We start from the raw sequence: 12,337 nt of genomic DNA, 5'->3' as shown, positions 1-12,337 counted from the left end.
TGTGAGGAAATCTGTCATGACTTGTGCATGTGAACGTGGCGTAGTCAGACTATTATATTATCTCTTCATATTGTAAACTTGCTACACTTGTAGAATCCCTTATAAAAGTTTACCACTGTATTTTTGCAGTTTTCCTATGCATAGTTTACCCTGGTTTGCCATGTTTATTAATATGCTTGCCATACTTCTCTGGGCTTTGCATTGCTTACCTAAAGTGTGCGTTACCATGCTTACCATGTGCTTGTTACACTTTTCTATTTTACTTTGGGAAACTTGTATAAGGGATGACTTACTGTGTTAAGTACTCGGTGTGTTCATAGTCTCTCATGTTCCCATTCACCCTCCACTTCCCTCTCACAACAGCTCTCTACGTCTCTCTTGCTCTCCTCACCCCCTCCTCTGAAGCAGGACAGTCTCTTTCTCTCTCTGTCCCCATCTCCTCCTCGGTGTGTCTCTGCGGAGCGGGGTCAGGGTGTGGTCACTGCGCACAGCCAGGTCACATTGTCACTTTGTGCTGGAGACTGTGGCAGGGTGCATTAGCACCAAGCTGCTTCAGTGAGCACCGGAGAGGCATCAGCGCACTTACACAAACGCAGCCCCCTCCCCAGGGACAGGGCTCTTCTTAAGGTGGTTCATGAAATATGAACCAGGACTCCTTCCCAGCCCACCGTTCTTCAGACTGCCTGCCAACACATTGGAATGTTCTGGACAGAATATATTGGGAGACAAAGGGGACAAACTGCATATTGTAATACCGGGGTCATTGCCTCACTCTGGCTAACATCATGCATGTATGTGTGTATTTATGTATGTACTGTATGTATGTAAATGTACATTCATATAAAAGGCTAATTTAATTTTGTCATCTTCAATTTTATTTCCAATCTATGTATAATAAGTTGAAACGCATTGTACATCCTTTATTAATAATACAACGCTGGGGTTCCCGAGCGGCTGAACCGGTAAAGGCGCTCCACACAGAGCGTAGGATGCGCCCTATAGCCTGGAGGTCTCCGGTTCGAGTCCAGGCTATTCCACTGCCGACCGTGGACGAGAGCTCCCAAGGGGCAGCGCACTATTGGCCGAGCGTCGGCTGGGTTGGGAGGGATAAAAGGTCGGCCAGAGTGTCCTTGGCTCACCGCTCACCAGCGACCCCTGCAGGCTGGCTGGGTGCCTGCGGGCTTGCACGTAAACTGCCCAAAGCTGTGTTGTCCTCCGACGCTGTAGCTCTGAGGTGGCTGCATGCCGGGCCTGCAGAATGAAAAAAAAGCGGTCGGCTGATGGCACACATTTCGGAGGACAGCGTGTGTTCGTCGTCAGCACGGGGGTGGTAGCGGTGAGCTGAGCCTAAAATAATACAATTGGCTATTTCAAATTGGGAGAAAAATTGGGTAAAAATCAATTGGCAACTACTACATTTATGTAAAAAAAACAACAACACTACAACACTTTCTGCTGAAGGCTAATGAGATACGAAAGGTAAAATAGACGCTGTGCGCACAGACACACACAGGAGTGCTGCTCTCAGCATCTTCCATAAGAAAGCACCAGGATTATAGTGGGGCCAGAGAGTGCAGCTACAAGCATGCAGTGAAAACCAGAACTGAACACAGAGAATCAGTGCAATGTGTACCAAGCAGTCACTTCTACACTGGGAGTGTCAGGGTCCTTTGCTGATGAATACACTAACACATTAGACTTCTGTCTTTATAATAATTACCTGGTATTGATGTGATACAGCCATCTGAAATCCCTGAAATCCCAGCACTCAGTCCCTGGTAGAGCCCTGTGCTGGACAACAACATCAGAGTGTGTGTGTGTGTGTGTGTGACCAGCTGGAGCCAGTGCTCTCTCCAGTATGTGTGTGTGTGTGTGTGTGTGTGTGTCCAGCTGGACAGACATCATTGCCTCTTGGGGTTTCAACACATTGAATGCTGTACCAGTCTTGTACCAGTCACCACAACAGAAGGACAGTCCCTCCCACACAGCCATTCAGCATTGGTGGCTGTAAAAATGAACACATGATGCAGGTCAGTGCTGGTAACGACTCGAGAGCCATCAATGGCACTGATTTCAAAAGCTCTTTCTTTTCTAGGTTGAGGATTCTCACTGCTGGAATTGAACGCAATTACGTTTCCTTCCATGGCAATGCACAAGAGCATAGGACTTACATAAATAACATGGTGTGTTAAATGACAGTGAGTGCTCAAAATAAACCCATTACCTTTGAATCAACATCATAACCACAGACGTGACATCAAGCTACCAGGGAGCTGACCTGCACAGAGTCGGAACTGAAGCAGGTGCAGTTCCAAATTGTATCGTTAGAGGGCAGTGTGCACTAAAGGGCCATAGCTCCTGATACAGATAAAACTGAATGAACGGGCGGACACCCAACGGCATAGGTTGTATCATGTCCGGCAAGATCTCGGTGAGCGTCTCAGTCTAATGCTAACGCCCTTGATGCTGCAGTTTGATGGTGTTTACTGTGGTTAAAGTGGAAATATGCAGGGGCCTAAACCACTAGGTCATTCCTCTTAGAATACTTAGACTATCCAGTACAACATTTTATTAAGTATATTAGAGAAGAAAGTATTTATGAAAGTTTATATTTGCGGACTGATCCAGGAAGCCATGCTTTTTATGTTTATTTTTTATTTTTTATATGAGGTAGTGAGAATAACGTTTGTTTGTGACTGACTCTTACTTGCATGCCTCCTGTTTTATTTAAATAACAGTTTTTAAGATTATCCCACAAAATGACAATTTAACTGGACAGTTTTCATGTGTAATTGTATGCTGCTCATTATACTTTCTCCACGAACTTTCGAATAAACGATATTGTTTCCGCTTAGTCCCCTTGTTCCATATAGCTATGGGGGTGTACTGCCAGAATTTGTTAATGGTAGTAATTTGTGATAGTTATAATTGCTGAAATTTGCCACCTTGCCAGAAATTGCCACCCTTGTATGTTTTATAGAAAAGGAAGGTAGTAAATTATGGTAAATCATACTGCAGTGTCAGAAAATACCACCCCTTATATTCTGTAGGAAAAATGTGGTATTAAATTGTAGCAAGTTGTATTTTGAGATCCAAAGAAGCCACTTGCATATGTCAGAGTCAGTTTGAATGAATGGTTACCTCAGAACTTGACGATGACAGCGAATTCTTTGACTGACATTGTGCTTCATACATAATGAAAAAAAATTCCAATACAAAAATCTTCCCGTGATATGTTTACGATCCTAGAGGGGGAGGGGTGGAATTTAGCAGTGGGGGAAACTTGTCACGACACCGGTGAGGAAGCAGTCAGCAGCCACACAAGTGTATAAAAAAACTGCATTTTTCTTTTCCATTTTTAAAGAGCAATGTGAATAATGAAGGAATTGTCACAAAGGTGTAACATATTTTACAGCGTAAGTGAGAAATCTGAGCTGCTTAGTTTGAGTGTATCGAGTAGTTTTTTTTAGGAATGTTTTTTTTTTTCAGATACTTATATAGCCTAAACAGCTGCAATATTTTCCAATCTAAAAAGTAACAGTATTATTAATGAAGAAACAGTCGCAGAAATGAAACTATCTTACCTTCTCAATCTTTTTCGTCTCTTGGTTGGTGTTGGGTAGCTATTTCCATAGCAGATGGGTTGAGCATACGCAGTGTGCAATGATAGCAAAAAGCATGCGTGGCAGGTGGCAAAAAAAGGCAGAACAGAGGCTCTCCTTAGTGATTTTGACCATACTACAAAGTTCCTCTAACTTCTAAATTATCTTCAGTTTGTTTTATATATGTGTCAAGCCATCACTGTATATTAGCACGGTTTGAAAGCAGTCACGCTTACACTATGTGTTTGCCGTGCTGTGCAGCAGTTTTTGGTAAGCCACGATTTGTATTTATTTATTGGACCATACCGACTTCCAGGCCTACAGGTGTCGCTGTCGCTTCTAAGGAGGATTTTACTGCACCTCTTGCAGCGCATTCTCGCCGCTCTTGCCTCTGGTTCTGGGTGGGAGGGACGTTGTTCTACTTTATTGTATTTTAACAGTATTTTTTTTAAGTAGTTTTATATGAGAGATGTGGTTTATGTATTTGCTCAGTTGGCTTTCCCTGGTGATACAAGTCGCATTTGTCACATTAGCAATTGGTGAGTTGAGTGCAATTACATTTCTTTAAAAAAAAGAAAAAAGTACAATCTATCCACTGCCGCTCCGCGCATTTTCTGTGTGGCCTCGGTAGTTGTCACTGATGAAGGCCGAGTTTGAGCCAGTGCCCTGGGATAAGATCTAATCGAGGTGTGGTGGCGCGGGAGGTAGTGGAAATTCGTGTTGCAAATACAAAAGCTATTTTTTTGTAATTGTTATTATTTTGGGCCAAATCAAGTGGAATCGGTAAATAAAAACGTTAGGAGACTAGGAATGATTACGTTTATTTAACGTGTAACGTGTCGTACATGGGCTTAAACAATATCGTATATTTGCAACTCAATTCCTTTTATGTGTTTTAAAAAGAATGCAGTTAATCTGCAGGATATCGTTTCTATTTAACTGCTCTGCAAGTGTAAAACGTATGCAGCTATGCTGTCCACGTAGGCACGGCAATACGAGCACGTAATCCGGTTGTTCTCCGACCCAGAGATGATGATGATGATGATGATGATGATGATAACCATAACCTTTAAATTGCATGTTACATTTTTCTATTGCACGCTTTTTTCTGTTTGCCATTGAGTTATACAGTTAATGTGCTGGCCCTTCAATATTATTGTATCAGTCCTGAATTATTATTTGTACCTTCCTGTGTGTGTGCGTGTGTGTTGGTTTTTCAGGGCGTTATTGATTCTGTTTAGTTGTCAAAACTCTTAAAAAAATAATAATAATAATAATAATAATTTAAGTGCATGGAATAGACGGATCATATATATATATATATATATATATATATATATATATATATACATATATATATATGTGCGCATATATGCTTCAGGCATTTTATATGTGTTGTTTTACATACGGTAACCTTGTGTGCAAGTTACTGTACACACTACCGACTTTGAACTGTCACCAGTATAGCGCACATTGACCTTAGCCGATGTCGTTCGGTTTTAATAGCTGTACAAGTCATAATACTAGCCCATACATTATAATCCTGTACTTTTGCGTAAAGGTTGCTGCAAATACCTAGATGCGGATAAAATGCGGTTTATTGCATTAAGAATATAATTCTAATCCTTGAACGATGCAGCAAATAAATAGCTCGTTCCTGTTATATTAACGCTTGCTCTTGATCGTGTTACACTTCTAGCTTTACATTAGCAGCCGCACGGTGTATTTCATATTTAACTCTCATGACCTTTAACTGTTCTCATACATTGTTTTATTCAAATTATAATAAGACTTTTACAGTAATTTCTGTTAATATTTACTTATCAAAACGATTAAAAAACTTTAAATAGTTAATGTACTGTGTTTATTGATTTTGTGTACTGAGGGTTCCTTTCAGGCAATACATAAACTTCATTGGTCAGTTTCTGCCTTATGGCGATTTTACTTCCTTCTCAGGCAGCCTATTTTCTTTTTCCATACACTTAAAATAGATCTAATTAATAAACAGGCATAGTAAAATAACAGACCGTTTTTAAGAAAATAGTGCTACTGTTGTTTTCCCTTGTATGTACTTAGACATAAAGCATTCCACCAATAAACACAACCCTAGACAGTCTTTCTCAGCGCTGTCTCCTGATGGGGTTCCGTAATGAATGTGCTGTGAATAAAGGCGCTTCCTGGGCTCCCTGATTATAGAACATGTTCAAATATTATACCTGTGACACTGTGAAACACACGTTTTTACTTTGTCACTTTGCAGAACAATGACTTAGAACTGCATCGAATAAGCTGATAATGAGGTGAGCTTGCTTTTGCCTGGCATGTATGCAATGCTTATGAAGGGATAGAAACTCTTACTAGTCCTGCAGCCAGTGTAGCTCGCCCTAAACAACCACAGAGATCCGTTCTAACTGCTCTCCTCTTTCACAGCTGCTGGTCTCTACTACCTGGCAGAGGTAATCGAGGAATACACTGTAGCAACCAGCAGAATCATCAAGTACATGATATGGGTAAGTTACCAGAACCAGAGACACTTTAAATGTAATGTTTCCTTTAAATATAATGCTTTCTTCAGGTAGAGCTGAGCTGGCCTGTCTGGGTGAGGTGTGGCTGGAGGGTGTTTCTGCTGTCTCTCTCTCTAGGTAGAGCTGAGCTGGCCTGTCTGGGTGAGGTGTGGCTGGAGGGTGTTTCTGCTGTCTCTCTCTCTCTCTCTAGGTAGAGCTGAGCTGGCCTGTCTGGGTGAGGTGTGGCTGGAGGGTGTTTCTGCTGTCTCTCTCTCTCTTCAGGTAGAGCTCTGCTGTCTCTCTCTCTTCAGGCAGAGCTGAGCTGGCCTGTCTGGGTGAGGTGTGGCTGGAGGGTGTTTCTGCTGTCTCTCTCTCTCTTCAGGCAGAGCTGAGCTGGCCTGTCTGGGTGAGGTGTGGCTGGAGGGTGTTTCTGCTGTGTCTCTCTCTCTCTCTCTCTCTAGGTAGAGCTGAGCTGGCCTGTCTGGGTGAGGTGTGGCTGGAGGGTGTTTCTGCTGTCTCTCTCTCTCTCTCTCTCTCTAGGTAGAGCTGAGCTGGCCTGTCTGGGTGAGGTGTGGCTGGAGGGTGTTTCTGCTGTCTCTCTCTCTCTTCAGGTAGAGCTCTGCTGTCTCTCTCTCTCTCTAGGTAGAGCTGAGCTGGCCTGTCTGGGTGAGGTGTGGCTGGAGGGTGTTTCTGCTGTCTCTCTCTCTCTCTCTCTAGGTAGAGCTGAGCTGGCCTGTCTGGGTGAGGTGTGGCTGGAGGGTGTTTCTGCTGTCTCTCTCTCTCTCTCTCTCTAGGTAGAGCTGAGCTGGCCTGTCTGGGTGAGGTGCTGCAGTCAGGGCTTGTTTTCAAAACCTAGCAGCATGGACATTGTATACAAACCAATGGAATACCTGTGTGTTTTTTTTATTTATATATATATATATATATATATATATATATATATATTTGAAGTCTGAAATGTCCTGATATAATTTCTTTTAATCAATCATTTTTGTGTACCTACATTACCTTTTTCTTTTTGACTTTGCAGGTACACAGCATATATTATTATTATTATTATTATTATTATTATTATTATTATTATTATTATTATTATTATTATTTTAATAGAGAGAGAATGTGTGCATGTCTCTAGTCCTAGTTAACCCGAAGGTGATTGGCTACTCTTGTAATGACGCTGCATGCCTGTAAAATGACCAGCCCCTACATATAAAACGTGTAATTAACGCGTGGTATTTTATATATCCTGATTGGTCCAAATGAGTATGTGTACTAGGTATGTGTTTTTAACCAGGAGGGCCTTCCATAGCAAGCTTTCCTTTCACTCTGGGCGCTGACATCTTCAGAGTCACACAATGAGTCAGTGGCTGAGGTGGGATTTGGACCGGAGACCTCCTGGTTACAAGCCCTTTTCTTTAACCACTGGACCACACAGCCTCCTAGTTTGCTTCCAGTAAATAACTGAACACACACTGCATAGAGCTGCACGATTTCTTTAAAATGTCTTCAACGACAAACACACCAGCTGCATCAAAGAACAGAGATGTTTTATTCATTGATTGGTAAATAGAATGTCTTAAAATGTGGGGGGAAAAAATGAATGAAATATTCTACAATTTAGCATTTACTGTTTTTTATTTTTAATTTTTAGGTAAGCATTTAAATATTTAGGAACATTTGTTGTATAATAACTAGAGAGAAATGATGTGTTTTGAATGTGATAACGCTATCTTCGTTTTGCTTTAATAAATATTGGGGGACATGTATCAAGCGTTTACGATGGCGTTAAGGCCGTAGCGCCGAGTTTACGCCCCGTATGTATCATGGCAAGTTAAGGCTGTGTTAGCACGGCCAAAATGTGCTCCGCCGCTCGTTAGCCATGCATTTTAAGGCGTGTCAAGCCTTAATTATATGCATGGCAGATTGTAGGTGGGGCTCATTTGTAAGTGAAGTCTGAGATGATATTGAAATGAGATTCATGATGTGGCAGACTAGAAGGGTCCACAAATAAGACCGAGTTCACTGGTCTTATTGAGTGCAAAGAAAGTCAGAAAGCAGCCGATAGGAAAGAGCATTATGGCAGCAGTCATATCAGGGCCTGGAAAATTCCCAGTATTTTAAAAAGAAATTCACTTATGACAATAAAACCAAAAAAAAAGTGTTTCACACAATGTGTCCCACGTCCGACATTTTATAGATATAAAAATCACTTTTTCTATTTACATTATATTCTACTGATGTAAGATGCCTAAAATGTGTTATCAGTGATAGTTCATCAAGAACATCACCCAAAAACCAAGGCTGAAACATTAACATTCAGCCTAGCTACTGAGTCAACTCTTTAAAAATGTACTTTGGAACTCGATTCGCTATTGAAACAGTCTTTAAAAATACAACAAACTTCTGCTGGAAACAAGATGTTTGAATTGGTCTGTGTTGGCTGCAAAAATAAGTAACAAGCAGACAAAATAGATTTTCTAAAAACAACCTTGAATGACATTCAGCAACATATTTGAGTTTTGTAAACCTTGCACGATTATGTTGACACATCAATTAAAATGATTGTGTAATTTATAGCCTATTTTGCTGCCTCTAAAATATTAAACATGGGAGAAAGGTTACCGGCAAACCTGAAATGACAAAACCAAAGCTTTTGTGTTTCTTTATACACACTGTACATTAGTAGTGTATAGAAATGTCATTGTACAGTATGAGGAATTCATCAATCCATGAAGCTGGTATTTGTTTGACTCCGTTGCCATAGTAACTAAATGCATGGCATTGAGTCGGACTGTGTGCAGCTACTGTAGCGCTGTTTCTACTTAATAAAAGTATGAAATCAACAGAGTACAGTAATGGAAAATAAAATGCATATTTTTCACGGTAGGCAGTCAAATACACGATTTCTGTGAAATAAGTGATATTGTGAATGTTCAGCGGCATTTCTTACAATGGAGCGTGCAGGTTCCTAGCCTTCCTGAACAACCCAGGAACAGAGGGAGAGTACTGAGAAGAAGGGAGAGTGTTTAGGGTCAGCATTACCCTTTCTGATCTCCCTGAGGATGAAATTCTAGCTCGAGACTGGCTATTTCATTATGTACAATTGTTTATATTGGTTGTATAATAAACTTGGTTCATTATTTTCTTTTATGTATATTTGGTTTTGATTTTATCTGTTGTATAATAATAATATTAATATTAATCCAAATGACCTACCTATTCTTTAACTGAGGTAGCCCATTTGGAGGGGAGGGTAGATTTCATACTAGTCTGTTAATCTGTGCTACCGTAGCCCATTTTTAGTGTTTCAGAATACCGGCGCAGCGGAATTTTCGCATTTTAAATGTGGCAGTTTACACCGTGCCTCTTTACTTTTGGGCCAGTTAATACATTCGGGATGGGGTCAAATTTGTGCCGCGGCAGAGCGCTACTTTACACTCTGCCAATTTAGCTCTGTGTCATCGATCTTGATACATGTCCCCCATTATGTTTTAATGGTGAAATATCTTGAATGACCTGTTTTTAGACTGTGAAATAAGCATCCTGCCCTAATGACAGTGTACTGCAGTAGTATGGTACAGGGGCTGCTGTTTGTTAATGGCTTGCTGTGCTGCAGTTCTCCACGGCGGTGCTGGTCGGGCTCTACCTGTTCGAGGGATTCCCAGCAGTGATGATCAGTGTGGGGCTCTTCACAAACCTCGTCTACTTCGGCCTGCTGCAGACGTTCCCATACATCCTGCTTACCTCGCCCAACTTCATACTATCCTGTGGTGAGCGTCTTTTAACAAAATAGTCTGCATTCTGCATCTTGCAAGTAGCCCTTCAGGACCATCGCTGGTATCGTATCATATTGTAATGTGTGTGTGTGTGTCTCTCCCTCTTTCTCTCTCTCTTTGTCACAGTGCTGGTCGTTGTCAATCATTATATGACATTCCAGTTCTTTGCAGAGGAATACTACCCTTTCTCTGAGGTAAGGAAGCTCTCTGTACACATTACTTTATCTGTCAGTCGATCTAGCTTGTATAAATATCGCAGTAATACAGTATGCTCCCAACATTCCATTCTTACAATCCCCTCTCACCTGGAAATGCATTCATTCTTACAATCCCCTCTCACCTGGAAATGCATTCATTCTTACAATCCCCTCTCACCTGGAAATGCATTCATTCTTACAATCCCCTCTGGAAATGTATTCATTCTTACAATCCCCTCTGGAAATGCATTCATTCTTACAGCACTAAGCAAAAAGCAATATTTTTAAGATGGAGCGATAGCTTAGTAGAAGTCCACTCAGCAATGATTACAGGATAAATGTTATTTTCTTTTTCTTTATGGAAGTGAATCGGATTTAGCAGACTGCTGCCTGGAAGTGCTTTGTGAAACTCCCCAGACCCCTTGATGGCACACACTTGGTATCATGCAGGAGGTATCCGAGCCGAGTGTTTTTAAAGTGTGCTCTTGTGTGGTTTCAGGTCCTGGCGTACTTCACCATCTGCCTGTGGGTAATACCCTTCTCTTTCTTCGTGTCGCTGTCGGCCGGGGAGAACGTGCTTCCTTCCACAGTGCAGCACGGGGGTAAGAGGAATGGAACCCTGTGCGTGTGCGTGTGTGTGTGCGTGTGCGTGTGCGTGTGCTCACACACACTGCCAATGTACATTTCCAAACTTTCAAACACTTGACAGGCAAATCCGAAATGTTAACACTACCTGGAAGAGTTCAGAATAGTTTTTTGGTCAAAGATGTGAATTATATTGTAAGCAAGTCACTGAAATACTTGTGACTATTGTAATAATGATTAAGATGTGTTTTGAATTGAGGGGTTTCTGAGAAGACTATCTAACAGTTTGAGATGCACTTGATTTGCTACCACAATACAAAAATAACCCACAAACAGAAAATAGGAAGAAATGATTGGTTATCAAGTTTTTTTCAGGACACCCCTCAATTCAGCTCTATTTGTGAAGATGCTTTACTGATGTCTTTGTTTATTTATACATTGATCTGCTTACACTTTGCAGATGACGTGGTGTCAAACTACTTCACCAAAGGAAAGAGAGGCAAGCGCTCTGGAATCCTGGTCATATTCTCATTCCTCAAAGAGGCAGTGCTGCCCAGCCGGCAGAAAATGTACTGAGAGGAGAGGGGGGCAGGGGGCAGGTATAAGAAACAAGGAAGAAAAAAAAACACCACATTGCTTTTTGCACATCTGCGCTCCATGAAGAGAAGAAGAATTTAAGGGAAGGAGAAAGAAGAAAAAAAAACAAAACAAAACAAAAAAAAGACTGGTTCTCGACTTTGGACTTTTTTTTTTATTTGAATCGGAATCCTGTCACTGAGAATCCAGAGCACAGAGGAGTAAGGGGGCAGATCCCCTCCCCCTGGTGTGTCTCCTCATGAATGGTTTGGGATTAACAATCATTGTAAGGGGGCAGATCCCCTGCCCTCTGGTGTGTCTCCTCATGAATGATTTGGGATTAACAATCATTGTTTCTTTAGTTTTTTTGTATGCCTGTTATTGGCAGTCCCACGGGGGGATCTCTGCAAATGTTTAAACTCCGAAGGAATAAATAGAGAAGGCACTGTTAGCAAATAATAAAAAAAAAACTAAGAAAGAAAACAAGGAATGAAAATTAAGTCAACGCGTTTGTCTGGATGAATTTATTTTTTATTGTCTGTCTTTTTTTTTTCTTAATACATTTTTTGCATTCATTTCAGGGTTAGAGTCCATTCCTGTTTTTCAATTCCATTTCCAATTCCCATTCCCTTTCAATCAATTCACTGATCAAAAGTGCAGTCAGTAGTATTCCGTTAAAATGAGCTTCTCACAACAGTGGCAACACATTACTTCAACTGAATTCCCGGTTAGTCAATGAAAGTGTCTTCAAATGAAAGCAGTTGAACAGTCACTGAAATTCTGTTTCTTAAATATCAATAACGATTCCTTTTGAAGGAATTTGAATAGGGAATTGGTTTTAAAATGGAATTGGACTTGACCCTGGATGTGATATTTGGCTTTAGGGCTTAGCTTCACTCTGAATGTGACAGAATGATCAGGGATTGATGGTTGATGGACTGGTAAGCCCTGGTCACTGTCACATTCTGAGTTGAGGTCCCAGGAGAAATGTGTCTGGATTTGCTGCTTTGCTGTCAGCGGTAGATTAGACATTGCTGGAAATGTACCATATTGGGGCCGAGCACAGTGAATGACTCTTACAGTTTCAGTGTTGGGTA

The 12,337-nt window shown here is 41.2% G+C and overlaps 1 protein-coding gene and 1 long non-coding RNA gene across 3 annotated transcripts; one reads left to right on the top strand and one right to left on the bottom strand.

The window, feature by feature from the left end:
- Positions 1-345: 345 nt before the first annotated feature.
- Positions 346-3,917, bottom strand: LOC131740081 (uncharacterized). 2 transcript variants are annotated; one of them, XR_009330736.1, is made up of 3 exons: positions 3,585-3,917; positions 1,721-2,005; positions 346-1,365 (listed from the first exon to the last, which is right to left on the bottom strand). It is a non-coding gene; the product is annotated as an uncharacterized LOC131740081 (long non-coding RNA). The 2 variants fall into 2 exon arrangements; XR_009330737.1 differs by having other exon boundaries at positions 346-1,251; positions 3,585-3,916.
- Positions 3,918-3,964: 47 nt separating this feature from the next.
- LOC117421400 (protein TEX261) lies at positions 3,965-11,745 on the top strand. Its single transcript, XM_034035774.3, has 6 exons — positions 3,965-4,141; positions 6,033-6,112; positions 9,723-9,876; positions 10,009-10,076; positions 10,579-10,681; positions 11,125-11,745. The coding sequence occupies exons 1-6, from the start codon at positions 4,072-4,074 to the stop codon at positions 11,238-11,240; spliced, it is 591 nt and encodes a 196-aa protein (XP_033891665.1). The 5' UTR covers positions 3,965-4,071; the 3' UTR covers positions 11,241-11,745.
- Positions 11,746-12,337: the final 592 nt, after the last annotated feature.

This window comes from Acipenser ruthenus, chromosome 1 (assembly GCF_902713425.1).
Source record: "Acipenser ruthenus chromosome 1, fAciRut3.2 maternal haplotype, whole genome shotgun sequence".
Taxonomy (NCBI): Eukaryota; Metazoa; Chordata; class Actinopteri; order Acipenseriformes; family Acipenseridae; genus Acipenser; species Acipenser ruthenus.
This window is presented reverse-complemented; position numbering and strand designations above follow the sequence as displayed.